Genomic DNA, 19483 nt, shown 5'->3' on the forward strand with positions numbered 1-19483 from the left:
CTGCTAGCAATATAATTTTAACAGCTTTTGAAATGTATCGCCAGGAAGCAGATGTGGATCATACTAAGCAGCTACTGGGGTTAATATTTCAAAGACCATTGTAGTTTCTTCAGTTAAAAGTGAGTATAATAAAAGGAGTCTATCATATTTTTATCATATTTGTTTTAGTTTTAATACTGCAGATCAAAGTCTTCCAGTATGAAGCAATGTACATTACACAGTGACACACCTTATATTGCACATGAACACAAATGTGGCTTATTAGTCTTAATGACATACTCACTTGAGTTCTGGAAAATTTTCAGATGATATCAAACTTTGTAGGTCATGATTTCCTGTTAATTTTAAATGAGTTAAACCATGTAGCCCAGTCACAGGAAAAGAAGACAAAAGGTTGGATGACAGATCCCTGCATAAATGCAAATAAAAATCAGCTTACAGAGTTTTTTTTTCAGCACTAGATTTTTTTAAAAATCAATTAATTTAACCTCACCAAAGATTATTAAACCAAATAGGGCCCCAGTATGCAGAGAAAATCGGGAGCATTTTCACAAATATACACCCATTTTCTCAGCAAAATACGTGGCTGGCCCATGGTAGCATTTTGCTCAGTAGTACCCGCTGTGGGTTAATTATTACCAAGATCTGACTCTGTGCACTCATGGCACCAGTTTTAAAGAACGGGTAATCAATTAAAAATGAATCAACTGTTCTCTGGAACTGTACATTGCCAAGTGAGAGCTAGTTCCCAACTAGAACTAAAGGGAACTCTTTTTAACCCCTTTAACAGGACCGACTGGTTACTAGGGATTATGAGAACACATGTACTTTTTCTTTAAAACCAAACCAAGCCAGTGGAGATTCTGAAGCAGAGAGCGAGTATGAGCTTTAGCAAGAACACTATTTTCTTTCTTCTAATAAACTACCTTGTTCTGTGTTAGAGAGTGAACCTGTGATTATTTACCATTGTCACATGAAAGAAGCTGTCTGGCAGCGATACCATAGACACGGTGTACTACAGCCGTGCGACAGTGCTACTGCAAGGCTCAGTACCGGCTGGTGCCATGGGGGAACTCTTGGTGTGGCTGGAGGACTTAGTGGTTGTAGTACAAGTGCTGGCCTGGGGAGATGGCTGTCAGCAAGGCTTCAGACTGCAGAAAGGAGCCCATCAGTGTAGGGATTTCAACAGCTAATTCGGGTTATCCCCACAGAGGCAAGTTCTGTGGATTTCAGCACCTATACCTGCCCCATTCTGTCCCTGCTGCCTCTGCCCTTGCTTCTCTAGATCTAGCAATAGAGGGGGATGGGTTTTGAGCGATACTGAGTAGGATGAAAAGGGTTAGGGTCTGAGACCAGTGAGATGGAGAGTGGTCTCTGTGGAGCTGGGGTATGTATGTCTGTTGAGTCTGAGGCAAGTCGGGTGGGGGACAGGTTTAGAGCTACAGTGGGGAGTTCTGAGAGAGTGGTACGCCTGGGGAGAGGGAGAGGGAGGGGAAGGGGGAATGAGACCTGAAAGAGGTCTGAGTTGTGGGAAAGTTGGGGAGGACAGTGTATGAATGTGAGGGAGTCTCAGCTGAGTGGGGTTAGGTGAGAGGATGGCGGAAGGGGGCTTCTGGGATGAAGGGGTGGGGTTAGAGAAAGACACTGCAGGGCCTTGAAGAGAGGTGTTCTGAACTGAAGGGGGATGATTGGGATTGGCAGAGCTGACTGTGGATAAATGAAGTAATTCGGGGGTGAGTGGCTTGGGTCAGAAAGTAGGGAGGGTAGTAGCTGAACTGGAGTCAGAGAAGAGGCTGTGACTGCCCTTCATGGTACTGTGTCACATATCTTCCTTTTTCTTCCCATTTCTCCACCATCCTCATTCATTCCCCCACAAATGTCCCTGTTTTTTTTTAATTTGGTCAACAGGCAGGAAGAAGAGTGGTGGATCAGAAGCTCATGTAACTGCCACCACTTTCAAGGATACACAGAATTGTTACTGTCCAGGTGGCTGCTTACTGAATGTTAGTGGAGATGAGTGGCTCAGACAGAAGTACTGGGTACATGTTTAGCAATATGGGAGATGCCAGCAGCAACATATTTAAATACCAGGGGTGAAATCCTGGTTTTAGTCAAGTGAATGGCAAAACTTTCATTGACTTCAGTAGGGTCAGGATTTCGCTCCAAGTCTTCTGCTACTATTGAACCTCCATCTGACTGTGTTAAAGGCCATTTTTCTGTAAGCCTCTCTGATTGTTTGGCAATGTACTGGCTAAAATTACTCAGTGGGATCCCTGATCCATTTCTCAGGCTTCGATCATGCTCTCCTACCTGGGAAACCCTTAATTGCCAGTGAAAGAGATATATGTGGGATTCTCCTTCCAGAGACTTGCTTCCCAGTCATTCCATTGGGAATGGAAGCTTTGTCCACCCACAAAAAAAGATGGAGGGGATTGCCTGTAAAAGCAGTGGATCCTGGGAAACCCACGTGAGGTGCAAGCACTTTGTCCCCAGTGCCTCTCATTATCTCGGCTCCTGGGCAGTGTGGCTCTAATGTGGCCATGCTACTAGCACTTCCCTGGCGACCCATTGCCCTGGGGAGTCTCCTTAAAGAAGTATTCCAGGTGCAGTGGGAGGCAGGTGAAAGTTAATAAAGACTTGGAACTAATTGTGAGCGAGTACTGCAATCTGATGCCTAGACCACTAAGCTATTTTGGTGACAGTTACTAATAAAGCATACTTTTGCATCACATTAATACTGCTGAAACAAAGTTAGAGCAGTTAATAAGACAGTGTCCTGTTTAACTGTGATTCAAATTCCTTATTCCTGATGCTGCAAATATTCTAAAAATAACTGAACACACTGCTGGTCTCAGCTACAAGGGATAAAACCACTAGCACACTGAAAAAAAAGAAAAGAAAAGTGGGGCATGCTGACATGCTCCAAACACACAGCATCATTAGGGTTAGATAGTTTTCATATACAGTCATGAGTGGAAGTTATTTCCTATAAGATTTATGTGAACGGGGGAGATGTGAAAAAGCAAAAATCTAGAGAGAGTGTTCAACAGCCCAGAACGATTAGGCATAGAGTCACAGTCTGTACAACCAGAACTTCTGCTGACCAGGCCCCCAAATTATAAATAGTGCATGCCTTTGCAACAAAAACTATGAAAAAAAGTACTTAAATAAGAAAATACTCACAGTTTGATCAGGGATGGTAAAGAGGAGAATGCGCTGGGGTGAATAACTGCAATTTTGTTCCAAGCTAAATCCCTGCAAGAAAAGTGAGTAGAGGATTACATACCCGCTGAATGTATTTGGAAGATTTCAGGCACTTGATTAGGATTCCTAAATATCAAAAAGGTATATGTTACATCCAAATACTTTCAATAGGTTGCTATATTTATTGGGATCATGTATATCTTATAGCAAAACGTCTTTCATCCTGTTTTAAATGTGTTAGAGTCAATTATGAAAATAACACCAGTTTCAAAATGGGCTCATTGCAATCTATATTATAAACAATCTATGGGCTTGATCTTGCAAACATTTACATGAATGATCTGTGCTCAGAACACGACTCCTACTGACTTCAGTGGGGGTGCTCATGTGAGGAAGGAAGGACTACTTATGTGACTGAGAATTTGCAGGATTGGGATCAATTTTTTAATACTGTCTTCCATAGGAAAAAAAACCACACAGCTTTCTACAGTTGACTGTTGTGTCTACATGCAAATAGGTACTAGACCTGACTCAGTACTTTCCCACATCTTCAGAAATGTTTAAGAGTAGCAGCTATTACAGCTATACATTTACAGCTGTGAATTCATTGCTGGAAATGCTCAACTTCAAAATGTTTATTTTACTTTGGCAAATATAACTTAGTGAGCTGAATGATCAAAGTAGAACAATGGAAACAAATGTTTAGGGGCAGGTACTGTGAAAGTGCAAGCTCCTATGTTTCTGAGAACCAAGGAAAATAGCTATGATGGCTTTACTCACAAAGAGCGCAGGGCAACCAGCTGCTGAAATGTGTTGGCCTTGATTTCATAGATTTCATTATGATGTAAGTCACTACAATGGAAATAAGACACTCATTGGCTTCAAAGAACATAACATTTAGAGAATTTTAGACAGTGTTTGTGTGTGTTATGGATCCAGATTTTAAATCAGAAGACACACATGTTGAGGCTACGTCAGACATCACCAAATGTGTCAGCAGTAACTGAATTAATGACTTCCAAGCTACTTTGTGTATTTAGATTCACCTTTATAAGCATTTTATGATTTTTCACATACTTACATTTTCTGAAGTTTTTTGCAAGCAGTAAAACAGGGTAAATCTTGTAGCAGATTGTAAGACAGATCTCTGCAATAGAGAGGGTATTAAAGAGGTAAAGCTCTATGGTGCTGTGATAAAAAATTAGCATTTTTTCCCGTTTGCTATATTTGAGGATTCTCTGGCCCAAATGTAAACTTCTGAGTCTTTCAGAGTAGAGATATTGGAAGTACATTTATCTGTATTACTGGATTTAGATCACAAACTTAATGTTCACCAATATTTAACTGTTATACTTAATTTTAATTACTTAAAATAATCTACTAAATGAGACTATTTAGATTTTGACAGAGAAGACCCTAAACTTTCTAGTTATAATCATACTGAAATTTAATCAGCTTTCCAGACTACATTTTAAATTAAATAATCTTGCCTGTGACCCTTAGAGCTGCTATATGTTTAGCTGAGGGAAGTGGTTTTTAAAAAAAAGAAAAAAAAAGAGCGAGAGAACTAACTTTGAAATCAATCACTACAAAGAAAAAAAAAGCTGAAAAAACTTGAGCCAAAACTCAACAAATTACAGAATAACTGAAACATCTGGACTGATTTATAGTATAATATAACTAATCAAAAACAAGCCAGGGTAATTTGCAGAAATTGCAAAATGAAGAAAGAAAGAGTAATAGAGCCTCATCCTGTACTCCTTTGCTCAGGGGAAACACACGTCAACCTCAGTAGCAGTTTCACCTGTGTAAAGAGTATGGGACTGGACCTATAGGTAGATACAAAACATGTCCTTTTGTCTCTGTTTTCTAACTCCAACCCTAACAATTAATGCAGTAATACATTTTCATGTCTGAGTCTAATTTTTAAAAATTGGCTCATCTCTATGCAATTGCTTTCTTAAAAGACATTTTAATTCTGTTTGCACTTGTTTTGAAGATGGAATTTCAACTATTCATTCTACCCTTGCTTTGTAAAAACAAGTTAAGTATAATGACAGCATACTTTTGGTTTAGTATCTTACTCTTTACTTTGTGCAGAGGCTACCATAATGTATGCATTCTGTTCTTGCGGGGAAGACAGCCTGAACATGTCCTGTTGACAGATCCTTTATTGTGCTAGTCACATATGCCAGAGGATGATTCAGGTGGGTTGAAGGCTTTTAAACTAATGTGAAGAACAAATGTGGGTATGGAAAAGTAATCTGTGCTTATGTATGTAAACATTATGCCCTTGCTACCATATATTAACTTCAGTTTTCTCCTCTTAGAAGGACACTTGTCCTCTTAAAACAGCACTTGCCAATTTGAATTTTTAAAAATAACTGAAAACATTCCAGTTTTGGCTGGAGCACCACAAAATTGTTTCTTAAAAGTCTTAAAATATTTATAAGGGTTTTTCTGTTCCTTCGCTGATATTTATAAGGGTCATTTCAGCAAGAGAGAAACTGATGAAGGTCATGATCCTGCACAGGCTTAGGTGTATGTTTAATTTCCTGCACTGTGATTAGTCCTATTGAGGCCAATCCTCTCAGTGTGGTAAGTTCAAGATGTGCATACGTCTTTGCAGAATCAGGGCCTAACTGATTATACAGCAAGAATAATGAAACTGACTACACACAGATTGCTGTTGAATGCAAAATAAAGGAAAAGAGTGTTTCCCCACCCCCAACACCTTTCAATTACAGTAATCTGAGTAATACTTCTAACTACAAAAGCAACACAATTTTCAGACAGAAATTTTAAAGTATTTTTTCAATGATTATCAATTTAAATATCACACTTGCATGAAATTTTGGGTTTTAATTCTTTTTATCTATTTAAATTTTCATAGTTGCAGGAAATTATGGGAATCTCAAACAATAATTATTTAATGACAGTCTCTAAAAAATTCGCAAGCGCATTTTTCTTACTCTGCCTACCTGTAAATTTTGATCATTATCAGTGGAAATATTTTTTTTTCAGTTGCATGGTGAAATTGATTTTTCCTGACATTTATTGATAAAAATTGAATCCTTCCAAGCTTATTTAGAGGTTAGTATGAGACATACATTGACTGCAATCTATGTACAAAATTATCATTGTCATCAGTGCAAGCTCTGTGTTTGGGCCTTAATGTTCTGGAAATTAATTTTATAGTCCATTAACTGAAAGTAATTTTTCTGGAAATGTTCATGAAATCCACAGTGGTACAAATAATGTGTTATTATTAGTGCTAGTTCACTGTTGGCCAAAAGAACTAATACCAAATACGTTCACAGTGATGTAATACTTAAAGTGCTGTTGGCCGATTCACAAAGTAGACAGATTGATTACTTTTGTTAGCGATTAAGCTTACTCTGTGGTATACTTGCATGATAAAATAATATATCGGTTTATTAGTATAAAACTTATGCCCCCACATAGCCCAGGAACAGACTGCTTCAAATTTCAGTCAAATAGATATGCCTGGTAGAGAAAGAGATGTACATAATAAAGACGCATATCTACAGTCCTGACTCATGTATCTTTCTCTTTCACTTCAGTGGGACATCTGCTTGAGTAATTAATCCAAGATTGGACCATTCTAAAGGAACTTATCATAGAAGAGATGATAAATGCAAATCAAGTCTCAAATCTGTCCTGGATGTCCCCTCTTTTGAGGTTTTTAAGGAGTATCATGAGTTGTTTTATGCTTTCCTAAAAATGTATGATATAAAAAATGTTTGTCTCTTTCATGTAAGGGAAATCCTGATTGACATGTAGATTGTGGGTTACCTGGGGAAGGGACTGTCATCTTTTTACATGTCTGTAGATTATCTACAAGTGGTATCATACAACTGCTAGTTAATCAGAAGTGGATTGTTCCAATATCACAAATCACTTAATTCAGCCGTTACACTCCTGCTTTAACACGGTGTTATCACCCTTACTGAAACGTACAGCACTTGAAGATTAGGTAGTTGATCACAAGCTACTTTGGGAAGAGAGGTGACTTGAGCTCCTGTAAGTGTTCTGTAAAAGTAAACAATACAAGATTATTTTATTTTACTTAATGCTTACACAATAAATACTTAATATAAGGATAGATCCTTAAAACAAGTCAAAATCTAAAAAGTATTACTGGGTTGAGTGAGGGTATTTGTCTAACACTTACAAACTTTCCAGACTTGTGGTTCCAGTCAGATCAGGAAACTCAGTTATTTGTGAAGCACTATTTAAAGTCCTAGAGTTAAAAATACAGTATCATTATTGAAAGGAAAGTACAGGACAATTTTAGAAGTGAAATAGTTATTCAAAGACAAAGAGATTTTAAAGAAGTAAAAACATACAGGGTTCTGAGTTCTGGTAAGTGTTGAAAAGCAGACTGTCCCACAAGCTGGATAGGGTTGTCATAGAAATGACTGCAAAAAGAGAAACAGGCATTTTAATACGCAAGATAATACTCTGAATAATTATAAATAGGCAAAGCACACTACACGTGGTGGTGAGTTCCATGTGATAAATTGTGCATTTCCTTCAGCTTTGAACATCTCATTTTCATTCTGCCCACTAATCCGTCTTCATCAAGACTATGTTCCAAATACCTAGGTATCTTCTAGCAGCCACCATTTTCTTGGTTTTAAAACTAACCTGCCACAAAAGTGTGTCCCTCTTTATCCCAAATGTAGCATTTGCACATTGTAAATTCACAAATTTACACTGGCATGAGGTCCAAGATGACCACTATTCAGTTATGGACCACTGATAGGTTTAAGGTACTAGATTCCTAGAAAAGCGAATTTCATAGAATCATAGAAATGCAGGGCTGGAAGGGACCTCAAGATGCCATCTAGTTCTTCTCCCCATGCTGAGGCAGGACCAAGTATATCTAGACCATCCCAGACAGGTGTTTGTCTAATCTGTTCTTAAAAACATGTAAACATCTTTTACATAGTCACTACAGAGTTGAGGATTTTCCCAATAATCAGCATCAATATCCTCTATGTTGTTAAGCAGCACCTCAGAGAAAACTTGGCATAGGTCCTCTTCTTTCATGGATTCATCCATAGGGGTTGGAGACCGAATCTTTGGAAGAGTCTCTTCTTTGAGAGTTAAATTCACTGCAGCTGAAGGTTTAGGTTGTGCAGTTACATTCGCTGGTTTAGTAGCTCCTTTCGTAGTTTTTACAGGCACTTTAAAGTTCTCTGTTTTCTTGGCTGCATGTGGTCTTCTGGTTGCAACTCTATTCCCAATCTCTTCCAAAGCAGCCCTTTTGTTAGTCACTTGACTTTTGGCTTTGTTGTTAAGTCCTGTCATAGAATTCTCCACCCCTCCAGTAATCGCAGCGTGCCAGACCAGCGCCATGAGGACGGTAGCTCTTGACTGGTGCTGCACACCCTGGTTTGAAATGGTTTCCATCATATACAAAGTTTACAGTTTGATTCAATGACTCAGCACCCCACTGTACAAATTGGTCCAGCACTCTTAACAAGGACTCAGCAAACTCCCTCGGTAACCTGTTACAAGACTTAACTATCTTTACAGTTAGAAAGTTTTTCCTAATATCTAACCTAAATCTCCTTTGCTGCATATTAAGCCTACCTTCAGTGGACATAGAGAACAATTGATCATCATCCTCTGTAAAACAACCCTTAACAAATTTGAAGACCGTTGTCAGGTTCTCCCTCACCCTTCTTTTCTCAAGACTAAACATGCCAGTTTTTTAACCTGTCTTCATAGGTTAGGGTTTCCAAACTTTTTTCATCATGTTTGTTACTTCCCTCTGGACTCTCTCCAATTTGTCTACATCTTTCTTAAGGTGCTGAGCCCCAAACTGGCTGCAGTACTCCAGCTGAGGCCTCACCAGTACCAACTAGAGCAAAACAATTACCCACTGTCTTATGTACAAAACTCCTGTTCCTACACCCTAGAATAATAGTAGCCTTTTTTGCAGCTGCATCACACTGGCGCTCATATTCATTTTGTGATCCACTATAACCTCCAGATCCTCTTCAGCAGTACTACCTCCTAGCCAGTTACGCCCCATTTTGTAGTTGTCCACTTGATTTTTCCTTTCTAACTGTACTACTATACACTTGCGTTTACTGAATTTCATCTTGTTGATTTCAGACCAATTCTTCAGTTTATCAAGGTCTTTTTGAATTCTGATCCTGTCCCCGTAGGTGGTGAACTCCCTCCCAGGATGGTGTCAACCACACATTTTATAAATTGAAGAATTGTTAACTAAAAGGATAGGTAAGTTCTGGAAAAGGCTTTCAAGGGAGGCTGTGGAATCCCTTTCACTGGAGGTTTTTCAGAACAGATTGTACAAACACTTGTCAGGCACGCTCTGTGGTCCTGCCTCAGGAGAAGGGACTGGAGCTGATGACTTCAGGGTCCCCTCCAGCCCTACATTTCTATGATTCTATGACATTAGAGGCTTTACAAATAGTGTGTATATATATATATATATATATATATATATATATATATATATATATATATATATGTGATAGTTTTACTTTCCTTTGTGATCTTTGCCATTGGGCTCCTTGATGCTAAGAGAGCCTGACTTTGCACGTGGAGATGTGATAGACCAATGGCTGGTCTGCTCCCATATAGTAATGAATAGGTTTCCATATCTTTCCATTTCAGAAGTTATGAACTGAAAGAATAACATTCACCCTGTAGAAGTAGAGAAAGAACTGACAGGGATTTGAAGGGGATTTCAAATCCACACAGTATCCTTATGTGAGCAAGAATCAGACTTGCTGCACCCAACCTGAGAGTGAGAACTCTGTTTTTCTCTGACAACCCGCTTCTTGTGTTTGATCTGTGATGGATAGCTGTGTCCAAATGTAGAATTTATGAGCCAATATGACCTTCAACTATTCCAGATATCTTTCATCTTTATAGCTTGTTCAAACTATTTTAACTATTGACAAAATTGTCATTTTTAAAAAAAGAGTACACATGGTCTCAAAAGCTCTGTCCAATAACTTACTAACAAAAGGCATCTCTTCAGGTGGAAAGAGGAAGTGTTTCTAGTAACAATGACTTAAATGATATTTGGGGCAAATGCAGATAGGTTTTTTTCTGGCTTGGTTTTGGAAATGATGTATAGGCAAACACAGGGTGGGACTTCTTATAAATGAGGAAATGTTTTTGTAAAAAAAAAAAAATACAGAAATCTGGGACTTAAAAGACAGATACAGGGCTTTGTGACACTTTTCTGGTAGTCTGAGCTGTCAGATGGAGAGGATTCTTTCTGCAATGCTATAATATCAGTATTCTGCTGGTCCTGATAGAGCTTTCCTTAGTAAGCATCAAGGTGAGTATCTATTTTACTTTTTATTTCACAATTTCTTCTCACTCTTTCTACAGTTGCTAATAAAATCTGTTTTTATTTATCTATCTTGGGTCTCCAGTAAGTCCACAGAAGCTTTTCTTCTAGTCTGTCACAGTTTATTAACAAAATATAGTGCAAATAATCCCTAACTAAAATCCCTAAACACACTCCATATCAATCCCAGTGCACGTAGTTCTTGTTCTCACTACACCCTAGTGTCTTCTAGCACAGACAAGTGCCTTATCTGTTCTCTTCCAGCCTTCTACCAGGAACAGCCATCCCAGCTCTGTCAGAGCAGCAGCCCTGCTCATCCCATCAAGAATTCCCATGGCCTCTCTACTTGTGAATATCCTGGCCAGGGAAGTACCCCTCACTCCCCTGAGCTCTCTCACATTTCCTTCAGGTTCAGTGCTCCAGCAATGAGATTTCAATGGATAAGCCCCTCTGCTACTCCCCTTTTCTTTAGGGTTCTCTAGCCCTTGGCTCCAGCTTAGGGCTAGCAGACATTCTCCTCGTCTGTCTCTCCTGCCATCAGTCCTCTAGCCCCTCAGGGATGCTAGCTAACAAACCCACCTTACTGCTTGCCTACCTTCAGCTTTCTCCCAGGAATCATCTTCTATTTCTGACAGTTCTCATCTCTTGCCCTTACCCAAACTAACACACAGGCTCTCTTTCTAACCAGGCCTTTTATAGCACCCAGGTGCTGCCCCACCCTCTTAATTGGCCAGCTGGGAACACCTGGACTGGAAAAGGACACCTGATCCCAGTTCCATTTAATGGGTCAGCTACCCTGTTATAAGAAATATCTGCCTGAGTAAAAGGTCAAGGGCTATGGAAAGTTATGATTTCTCTCTTCAAGTAATGTGTGAGTACTAAGAGAACTGAATGACCTGAAAGGTAGGAGACCTAATGTACTCACATTATGCTCCTTTACACTGTAGATGAGTTAGAAAACCACATAGAAATATTGTATTTAATTCCACATTTGATATAAAAAATACCAAAGTAAACTGCTTCCACTTACATGGTTATAAGTGATGGATTGCCCACAAATGCATGCTCAGGTATTGATTTGATGTTATTACTATGAAATCCCCTGGGGAAAAAAACCCAATATTTTATACAATAACAAAAAGTGTGAATGTAAGACCTGTGATACATTAAAAAAAATTATTATTATTTTTGGCCTGTTTTCCACAGTAACATAGAACTATTGCAATTCATCAAAAACCTCTGTAGCTGCAAGCAATGGTGTCTTCAGCTTTCTAGTCAATATGGACATCACAATTAGTTGGATTAAGACTGAAAAAGAGAGCATTTCATTCCAATACTTGTCTCATAGCATCCTTGTTTCTGGGATGATTTAGATTTATAGGAATGTATAGTGTATGTATGAATTTACATGTTGCATTATGACATACCATGCATCGAACCACCCACACTCCTTTCTTTATTGAAGTATGAGAAGAACAAGCTGTACAATGTACTTACTGTCTTCTAGAAAGGAGACAAATTCTTTGTCTCATAATTAATTATTACATTGTACTCATATGAGTAATTCTGCCATTGTTAAAAACAAACTAAGGTTTCAAAAGGAACAATGATGATTTGTGTGAGAAACTTTAGTTAGTTCAATCATGAATTATGAAAAGGCTTCTCAGATTAAATTAAAACATTTAGAAAGCCTTGAATTTTTCACAGATGCAAGCACCCTCAGTCATTACTTGTACCAATACCAGATTATCAATTTCACTGAACTAATTATCTTGCTTGTGTAACTGGGCTAGAAAATCAAGACTCTATACTCCTTTCTATATACTACATGCAATCAAAAATATGTGCCTATACACAGCTGGGCTCTAAGCAACAACCACAAAAAAAAAAAAGACCAAAACAAAAGACTATTTCATTCAAAACCAATATACAGATTGGCTGAGTGACCTAGACTCTACCAAGCAGGATTCCCCAGATCAATCCTTTGCTCCCTGCATGGCAGAAGTAGCTGAGGAAATGGTATTACTAGCTCCCAGGGAAAATACTAGTCCCTCATCAATATATCGGTATACTTGTGTTGTTAACTTAACTCGCAGGGAGAACTACAAGGCAACTTTTGAAGCCCCAGTCCTGCAAGCACTTATGTAGGTGCTTAACTTTACTCCTGTGAGTGGTCCCTTTGATGTCAATGGGGCTACTCATGTGCTTAAAGTTAAGTATGTGCATAAGTATTTGCAGGATTGAGGCCTTAATGTTTGATCCTGTTAGGTGATGAGCACCTTTAAATCAATGGGAGTTGAGGGTATTCAGTAACCATTCAGAGATACATTGCTGAGCTCTTGGGTCCCAATCCAGCAAAGCACCCAAACACATGCTTAAAGTGAATCAGAGCCTTTGTGCTGTACAATTTCATGCTCCAAACAGGCAGAGACTGAAATAGGGGACTAAAACACCCTGGCTGAAGCCACACAGTCTGATATTAGGAGATCTGATGTGAAAGAGGCCAAAAATCTGAAGCAAAAAGATGATACACAACACATATACAGTAAAACCCGCCAAGAGCCACCACTCATGGGAGTTAGCAAAAGCAGTCTTTTATCAGAGGTGGTCTCTCTTTAAAGGTCTGCACACCAGATAGCGGTGTTCCATGGCCTCTGTAAAAGCAGAAAAGAGTCTTGTGGCACCTTATAGACTAACAGACGTTTTGGAGCATGAGCTTTCGTGGGTGAATACCCACTTCATCAGATGCATGTAGTGGAAATTTCCAGGGGCAGGTATATATAAGCAAGCAAGAAGCAGGCCTGAGATAACGAGGTTAGCTCAATCAGGGAGGATGAGGCACTCTTCCAGCAACTGAGGTGTGAAAACCAAGAGAGGAGAAACTGGTTTTGTAGCTGGCAAGCCATTCACAGTCTTCGTTTTATCCTGAGCTGATGGTATCAAATTTGCAGATGAACTGAAGCTCAGCAGTTCTCTTTGAAGTCTGGTCCTGAAATTTTTTTGCTGCAGGATGGCCACTTTAAGATCTGCTATTGTGTGGCCAGGGAGGCTGAAGTGTTCTCCTACAGGTTTTTGTATATTGCTATTCCTAATATCTGATTTGTGTCCATTTATCCTTTTCCGTAGAGACTGTCCAGTTTGGCCGATGTACATAGCAGAGGGGCATTGCTGGCATATGATGGCATATATTACATTGGTGGACGTGCAGGTGAATGAACTGGTGATGGTGTGGCTGATCTGGTTAGGTCCTGTGATGGTGTTGCTGGTGTAGATATGTGGGCAGAGTTGGCATCGAGGTTTGTTGCATGGATTGGTTGTTAAGTTAGAGATACTATGGTGCGGTGTGCAGTTACTGGTGAGAATATACTTCAGGTTGAGAGGTTGTCTGTGGGCGAAGACTGGCCTGCCACCCAAGGCCTGTGAAAGATTAGGATCATTGTCCAGGATGGGTTGTAGATCCCTGATGATGCGTTGGAGGGGTTTTAGCTGGGGACTGTATGTGATGGCCAGTGGAATCCTGTTGGTTTCTTTCTTGGGTTTGTCTTGCAGTAGGAGGCTTCTGGGTACACGTCTGGCTCTGTTGATCTGTTTCCTTATTTCCTCGTGCGGGTATTGTAGTTTTAGAATGCTTGATGGAGATTTTGTAGGTGTTGGTCTCTGTCTGAGGTGTTAGAGCAGATATGGTTGTACCTCAGTGCTTGGCTGTAGATAATGGATTGTGTGGTGTGCCTGGGATGGAAGCTGGAGGCATGAAGGTAGGCATAGCGGTCGGTAGGTTGTCAGTATAGAGTGATGTTAATGTGACCATCACTTATTTGCACAGTGGTGTCTAGGAAGTGGACCTCCTGTGTAGATTAGTCCAGGCTGAGGTTGATGGTGGGGTGGAAGCTGTTGAAATCATGCTGGAATTTTTCCAGAGTCTCCTTCCCATGGGTCCAGATGATGAAGATGTCATCAATGTAGCGTAGGCAGAGAAGGGGCGTGAGTGGACGAGAGCTGAGGAAGCATTGTTCCAGGTCAGCCATAAAAATGTTGGCATATTGTGGGGCCATGCGGGTGCCCATACTGGTGCCACTGATCTGGAGATATATATTGTCATCAAATTTGAAATAGTTGTGTGTGAGGATAAAGGCACAGAGCTCAGCAACCAGTTGTGCTGTGCCATCATCAGGGACACTGTTCCTGACAGCTTGTATTCCATCAGTATGTGGGATGTTAGTGTACAGAGCCTCTACATCCATGGTGGCTAGGATGGTGTTTTCTGGAAGGTCACCAATGCATTGTAGTTTCCTCAGGAAATCAGTGGTGTCATGGAGATAGCTGGGAGTGCTGGTGCCATAGGGTCTGAGTAGAGAGTCCACATATCCAGACAGTCCTTCAGTGAGAGTGCCAATGCCCGAGACAATGGGGTGTCCAGGATTTCCGGGTTTGTGGATCTTGGGTGGTAGATAGAATAACCCTGGTCGGGGCTCTAAGGGTATGTTGATTTGTTCCGGTGTTAGTGTAGGGAGTGTCCTGAGTAGATGGTGCAGTTTCTTAGTGTATTCCTCAGTGGGATCTGAGGGACGTGGCCTGTAGAATTTGGTATTGGAGAGTTGTCTGGCGGCCTCCTTTTGGTAGTCAGACCTGTTCATGATGACAACAGCACCTCCTTTATCAGCCTCTGATTATAATGTCAGGGTGGTTTCTGAGGCTGTGGATGGCATTGCGTTCTGCATGACTTCAGTTATGAGGCGAGCAATGTTGTTTTTCCACAATTTCCGCCTGTGCACGTTGGTGGACGCATTCTATGTATAGGTCCAGACTGTCATTTCAACCCTCAGGAGGAGTCCATGTGGAGTTCTTCTTGTGCTGTTGGTGAGAGGATAATTGTGTATCAGTGGGCTGTTCAGTGTTGTCCTGAAAGTATTCTTTGAGTTGGAGATGGCGAAAGTAGGCTTCCAGATCGCCGCAGAACTGTATCATGTTAGTAGGGGTGGCAGGGCAGAAAGAAAGTCCTCGAGTTAGGACAGATTTTTCTTCTGGGCTGAGTGTGTGGTTGGATAGATTGACGATATTGCTGGGTGGGTTAGGGGTACCACGGTTGTGGCCCCATGAGGCAAGTAGGAGTTTAGACAGCTTACAGTCCTTTTTCCTTTGTAGAGAGGTGAAGTGAGTAATGTAGATCTCCTGTCTTATTTTAGTGAAGTCCGTTTGTATGGAAGTTTTGTTATTTATGAGAGGCTCCAGGTTGGAGAGCTCTTTTTTGATGTTTTCCTGTTTGCTGTATAGGATGCTGATCAGGTGCTTCCTCAGTTTCTTTGATAGAGTATGTCATAGTCTCTCATTGTGGTCTGTGTAGTGTGTAGATAGCAGTGGATTTTTTACCTTTAGTCCATTTGGTATGATGTCCATCCATTTGCATTTGGAAAGGATGATGATATCTGTCTGTATTTGTCCAAGTTTCTTCATGAGGTTGATGGATTTCCACTCCATACGGCTAAATGCAGTGCCTTGCATGGTTTCAAGTATCAAGAGGGGTAGCCGTGTTAGTCTGGATCTGTAAAAGCAGCAGAGAGTCTTGTGGCACCTTATAGACTAACAGACATTTTGGAGCATGAGTTTTCGTGGGTGAATACCCATTTCGTTGGATGCATGTAGTGGAAATTTCCAGGGGCAAGGATATATAAGCAAGCAAGACGCAGGCTAGAGATAACGAGGTTAGTTCAATCAGGGAAGATGAGACCTCTATAAGTAGTCACTTGTGACAGGTGGTCTCAGAGGTAGTCATTAAGGCTGGTTTTACTGAAGTTTGTTTCAAATACTTTCTAAGAAATTTACAATTTCAACTTTTTGATGTAGATTTTTATGCCCAGAGAATAATATATTGAAGGGACACCTTGATCATATAAACTGTGCCCCTGATTCACAGGGCCAGCCAGGATTTGTTCAGTGCACATCTGGGTATCACCTTTGTGGCTACCCCATCCTGAAGTCAGCAGATGCCACTCCCTCAGAGCTATTGTATTTTATGTCAAGGGGCCATTATGGCAGCTGGGAATAAGGTAGATTAGTAGCCCATAGCCACAATGCCTTCTCTCTGACCACGTTCCCTATGCCAGAACTGGAGTGTTGGCATAGAAGCTGCAGCGCTGACCCTACATTGCCTAGGGATTCTGAAGGATTTTCCAAGCAGCTTGTTATATTGGCTTTATATCTGCTTTGTATGGCAACAGCAACCCGAAGCACTGTAAGGGTATGTCTACACTGCAATTAGACACCTGTGGCTGGCCCGTGCCAGCTGGCTTGGGCACAGGGGCTGTTTAATTGTGGTGTATATGTTAGGGCTCAGGCTGGAGTCTGGATTCTAGGACCCTGCGACGTGGGAGGGTCCTAGAATAGAGGCTCCAGCCTGAGCTGGAATGTCTACACCACAGTTAAACAGCCCCTTAGCCCATGCCCTGTGAGCCTCAGTCAGCTGGCACAGGCAAGTTGAGGGTTTTAATTGCAGTGCAGACGAACCCTTAGGGCTTGGCTGCACTGGAGAGTTGCAGTGCTGGTGAGGGGGTTACAGCGCTGCAACTCAGGATGTGGCCACACTTGCAAAGCACAGCCAGCGCTGCAACTCCCTGGTTGCAGCGCTGGCTGTACACCTGGTCTGCCTCGGGTGTAGCGATTCCAGCGCTGGTGATGCAGCACTGGTCAGCAACTGTGGACACCACCAGCGCTTTTATTGGCCTCCGGGGTATAAGGAGGTATCCCAGAATTCCTGTCCACAACAAACCAGAAGAATGGCTGAACTCCGATCTCCCCGTAGCTACTTGCTAAAAAACAAACACAGCTGCTCTGTGCTCCAGCGAGCGAGCCACCGAAGGCAGGAGAATTGCTTTGGAATGTTCAAAGCTGTTTGCTTGAGGAGAGAGGGGGGAGGGGTAATGTTGAGCAACTGTTTATGTGATCTGACGGCTATTTATGAGTGCATAATTAGCATTTAGTGAATAAGAGACAGGTGGGGGAAAGGTCAAAACTTTTAAAATGATTGAAGGTAGGCACTGTGTATCTTCCAGTCCTTACAACTTGCAAGGCAGGGAGCTGAGAACAGTGTCAGCTCCAAAAATCCACTCTCTCTGTCTCCCCCACGCTCCCTGTCACATTCCACCCCACCCCCTCTTTTGAAAAGCACGTTGCAGCCACTTGAATGCTGGGATAGCTGCCCACAATGCACCACTCCCAACAGCACTGCAAATGCTGCAAATGTGGCCACACTGCAGCGCTGGTAGCTGTCAATGTGGCCACACTGCAGAGCTGGCCCTACACAACTGTACGAACACAGCTGTAACTACCAGCGCTGCAGAACTGTAAGTGTAGCCATGCCCTTAGTGGCCTAGTGAATCTATGATCATTTATGTTTTAAAAAATGCCTGCTGGTGCTATCTTTAACATCAAAGATCATTCAAACAGAAAGAATTTCAGAAATCTAATTGACTGGTAACTTTCTAGCTGTTTGCTTATTTTGCAATTCAACTAGCTTGCACAATTAATCTAGGCTGGTCAGTTTCACCTTTGATTTTAGTCTATTTTACAAACCATGTCTAAGCTTCCAGAAGTTTTCCAGTTTACAACACTGCACTTGAATGATTACACTGAAAAAAAAAAACCTGTTTAAAATATGGTTAAAAATGACTCCCCTATTTCCCCAAAGTGCCTATGAGTGAAAAGAAATTCCTGCTTCTTTTTCCTAGCTTGGGCATTGCGCCTTTTGAAACAAGTCTAACATTTGAAGCTGAAACAGAATTGATAGTGTCCTTTTATTATTATGATATACTGCATTTCAAGGATAAAGTTCCAAAAAAGAATGCTCTCTCATAAACTCTTTTCAGTACAAAAGAGCATTTGTAACAAGTAAAAGTTATCAAAGTTAAATGTTCTAAATGAAATGCTGAAAATTTCCTTTTATGTATGTTGGCATGCTTGCTAACTTTTCCAGGATATAGAAAATTTTGAAGAGTACTGATAGAAATCATCAGCTTTTCCCAAATAAAAAACATTGTCCAAAGCATCCTCTCTATCAGGTAGAGTTCAATACTTACAGTTCTTTTAAGTTTGTGAGTGTCCTGATAGCAATGGGGAATTCATCCAGACTGTTGTAATTTAAATCTCTGCATAAAAACAGATCACATAATGTAGGTTATACACTGCTTAAGGGATAATAGAATTTGTTGGGATTTGTAAGGAAGTATCAGCTTTCATGCATTAAATAAAGAAATAGGTCCAAAGGCTAGGGAATCCTCAAAATGTGATGTTTTCTAATAAACACCATCCAATGCAGATCATCATTTTTATTTTTGATCATGGTGCTATTTTTAATTGTTACCAATTTGGAAATGAGAAAATATGGACATTTACAAATGCTACTAAGCCACCTGCTATTTTGTGATCTCTCCTCCCCACCATACATTTGTAAACATGAAAGGAAAATCTATCCTTACCTAGGGACAATTTTGCAACTTTTACATATGAAAAATGCCCAATTTTTTTCTCTTAAAACTGATCTTTAAAATAAATGCCTGTACTTGTACAGTGAATTGACCCTTACATAGTTCATAGTCACATTATTTAGGTTCAGTTTGCCTCTTTTCCAACTCCCATGTTTATCATGTTTTAACTTTCTTTTCTGACCTGTTTCTTGGCACAGTATATGAGAACAAGAAAGATAAATATTCAGGAATAGCACAGGAGAAATATCAATGGAAAAATATTTATTAGGCAAACCCCCTGTCCCAATGAAGTCAATGGCAAAACTTCTATTGATTTAAATGGGGCAAGGATTTGACCTATTCTGAGATTTTAAGATTGCAGTAAGGTAGACAATATCAATACAGAGTAAAGGAGAAAGAACAATTCCTTACCACACACAAGTCGTAAAAATAATATTTG

At 40.5% G+C, this 19483-nt stretch overlaps 1 protein-coding gene across 4 annotated transcripts in view; it reads right to left on the reverse strand.

The window, feature by feature from the left end:
* LGR5 (leucine rich repeat containing G protein-coupled receptor 5) overlaps positions 1-19483 on the reverse strand; it is a 136938-nt gene that overhangs the window by 13891 nt on the left and 103564 nt on the right. For all 4 annotated transcript variants that reach the window (XM_030548736.1, XM_030548738.1, XM_030548739.1 and 1 more), the window contains exons 7-15: positions 18637-18705; positions 11598-11669; positions 7575-7646; positions 7400-7468; positions 7186-7257; positions 4286-4351; positions 3985-4056; positions 3184-3255; positions 284-409 (exon numbers count right to left, since the gene is read on the reverse strand). In XM_030548736.1, coding sequence (XP_030404596.1) covers positions 284-409; positions 3184-3255; positions 3985-4056; positions 4286-4351; positions 7186-7257; positions 7400-7468; positions 7575-7646; positions 11598-11669; positions 18637-18705 — 690 coding nt within the window. The remainder of the gene's footprint in view (positions 1-283; positions 410-3183; positions 3256-3984; positions 4057-4285; positions 4352-7185; positions 7258-7399; positions 7469-7574; positions 7647-11597; positions 11670-18636; positions 18706-19483) is intronic.

Source organism: Gopherus evgoodei, chromosome 1 (assembly GCF_007399415.2).
Source record: "Gopherus evgoodei ecotype Sinaloan lineage chromosome 1, rGopEvg1_v1.p, whole genome shotgun sequence".
NCBI lineage: Eukaryota > Metazoa > Chordata > Testudines > Testudinidae > Gopherus > Gopherus evgoodei.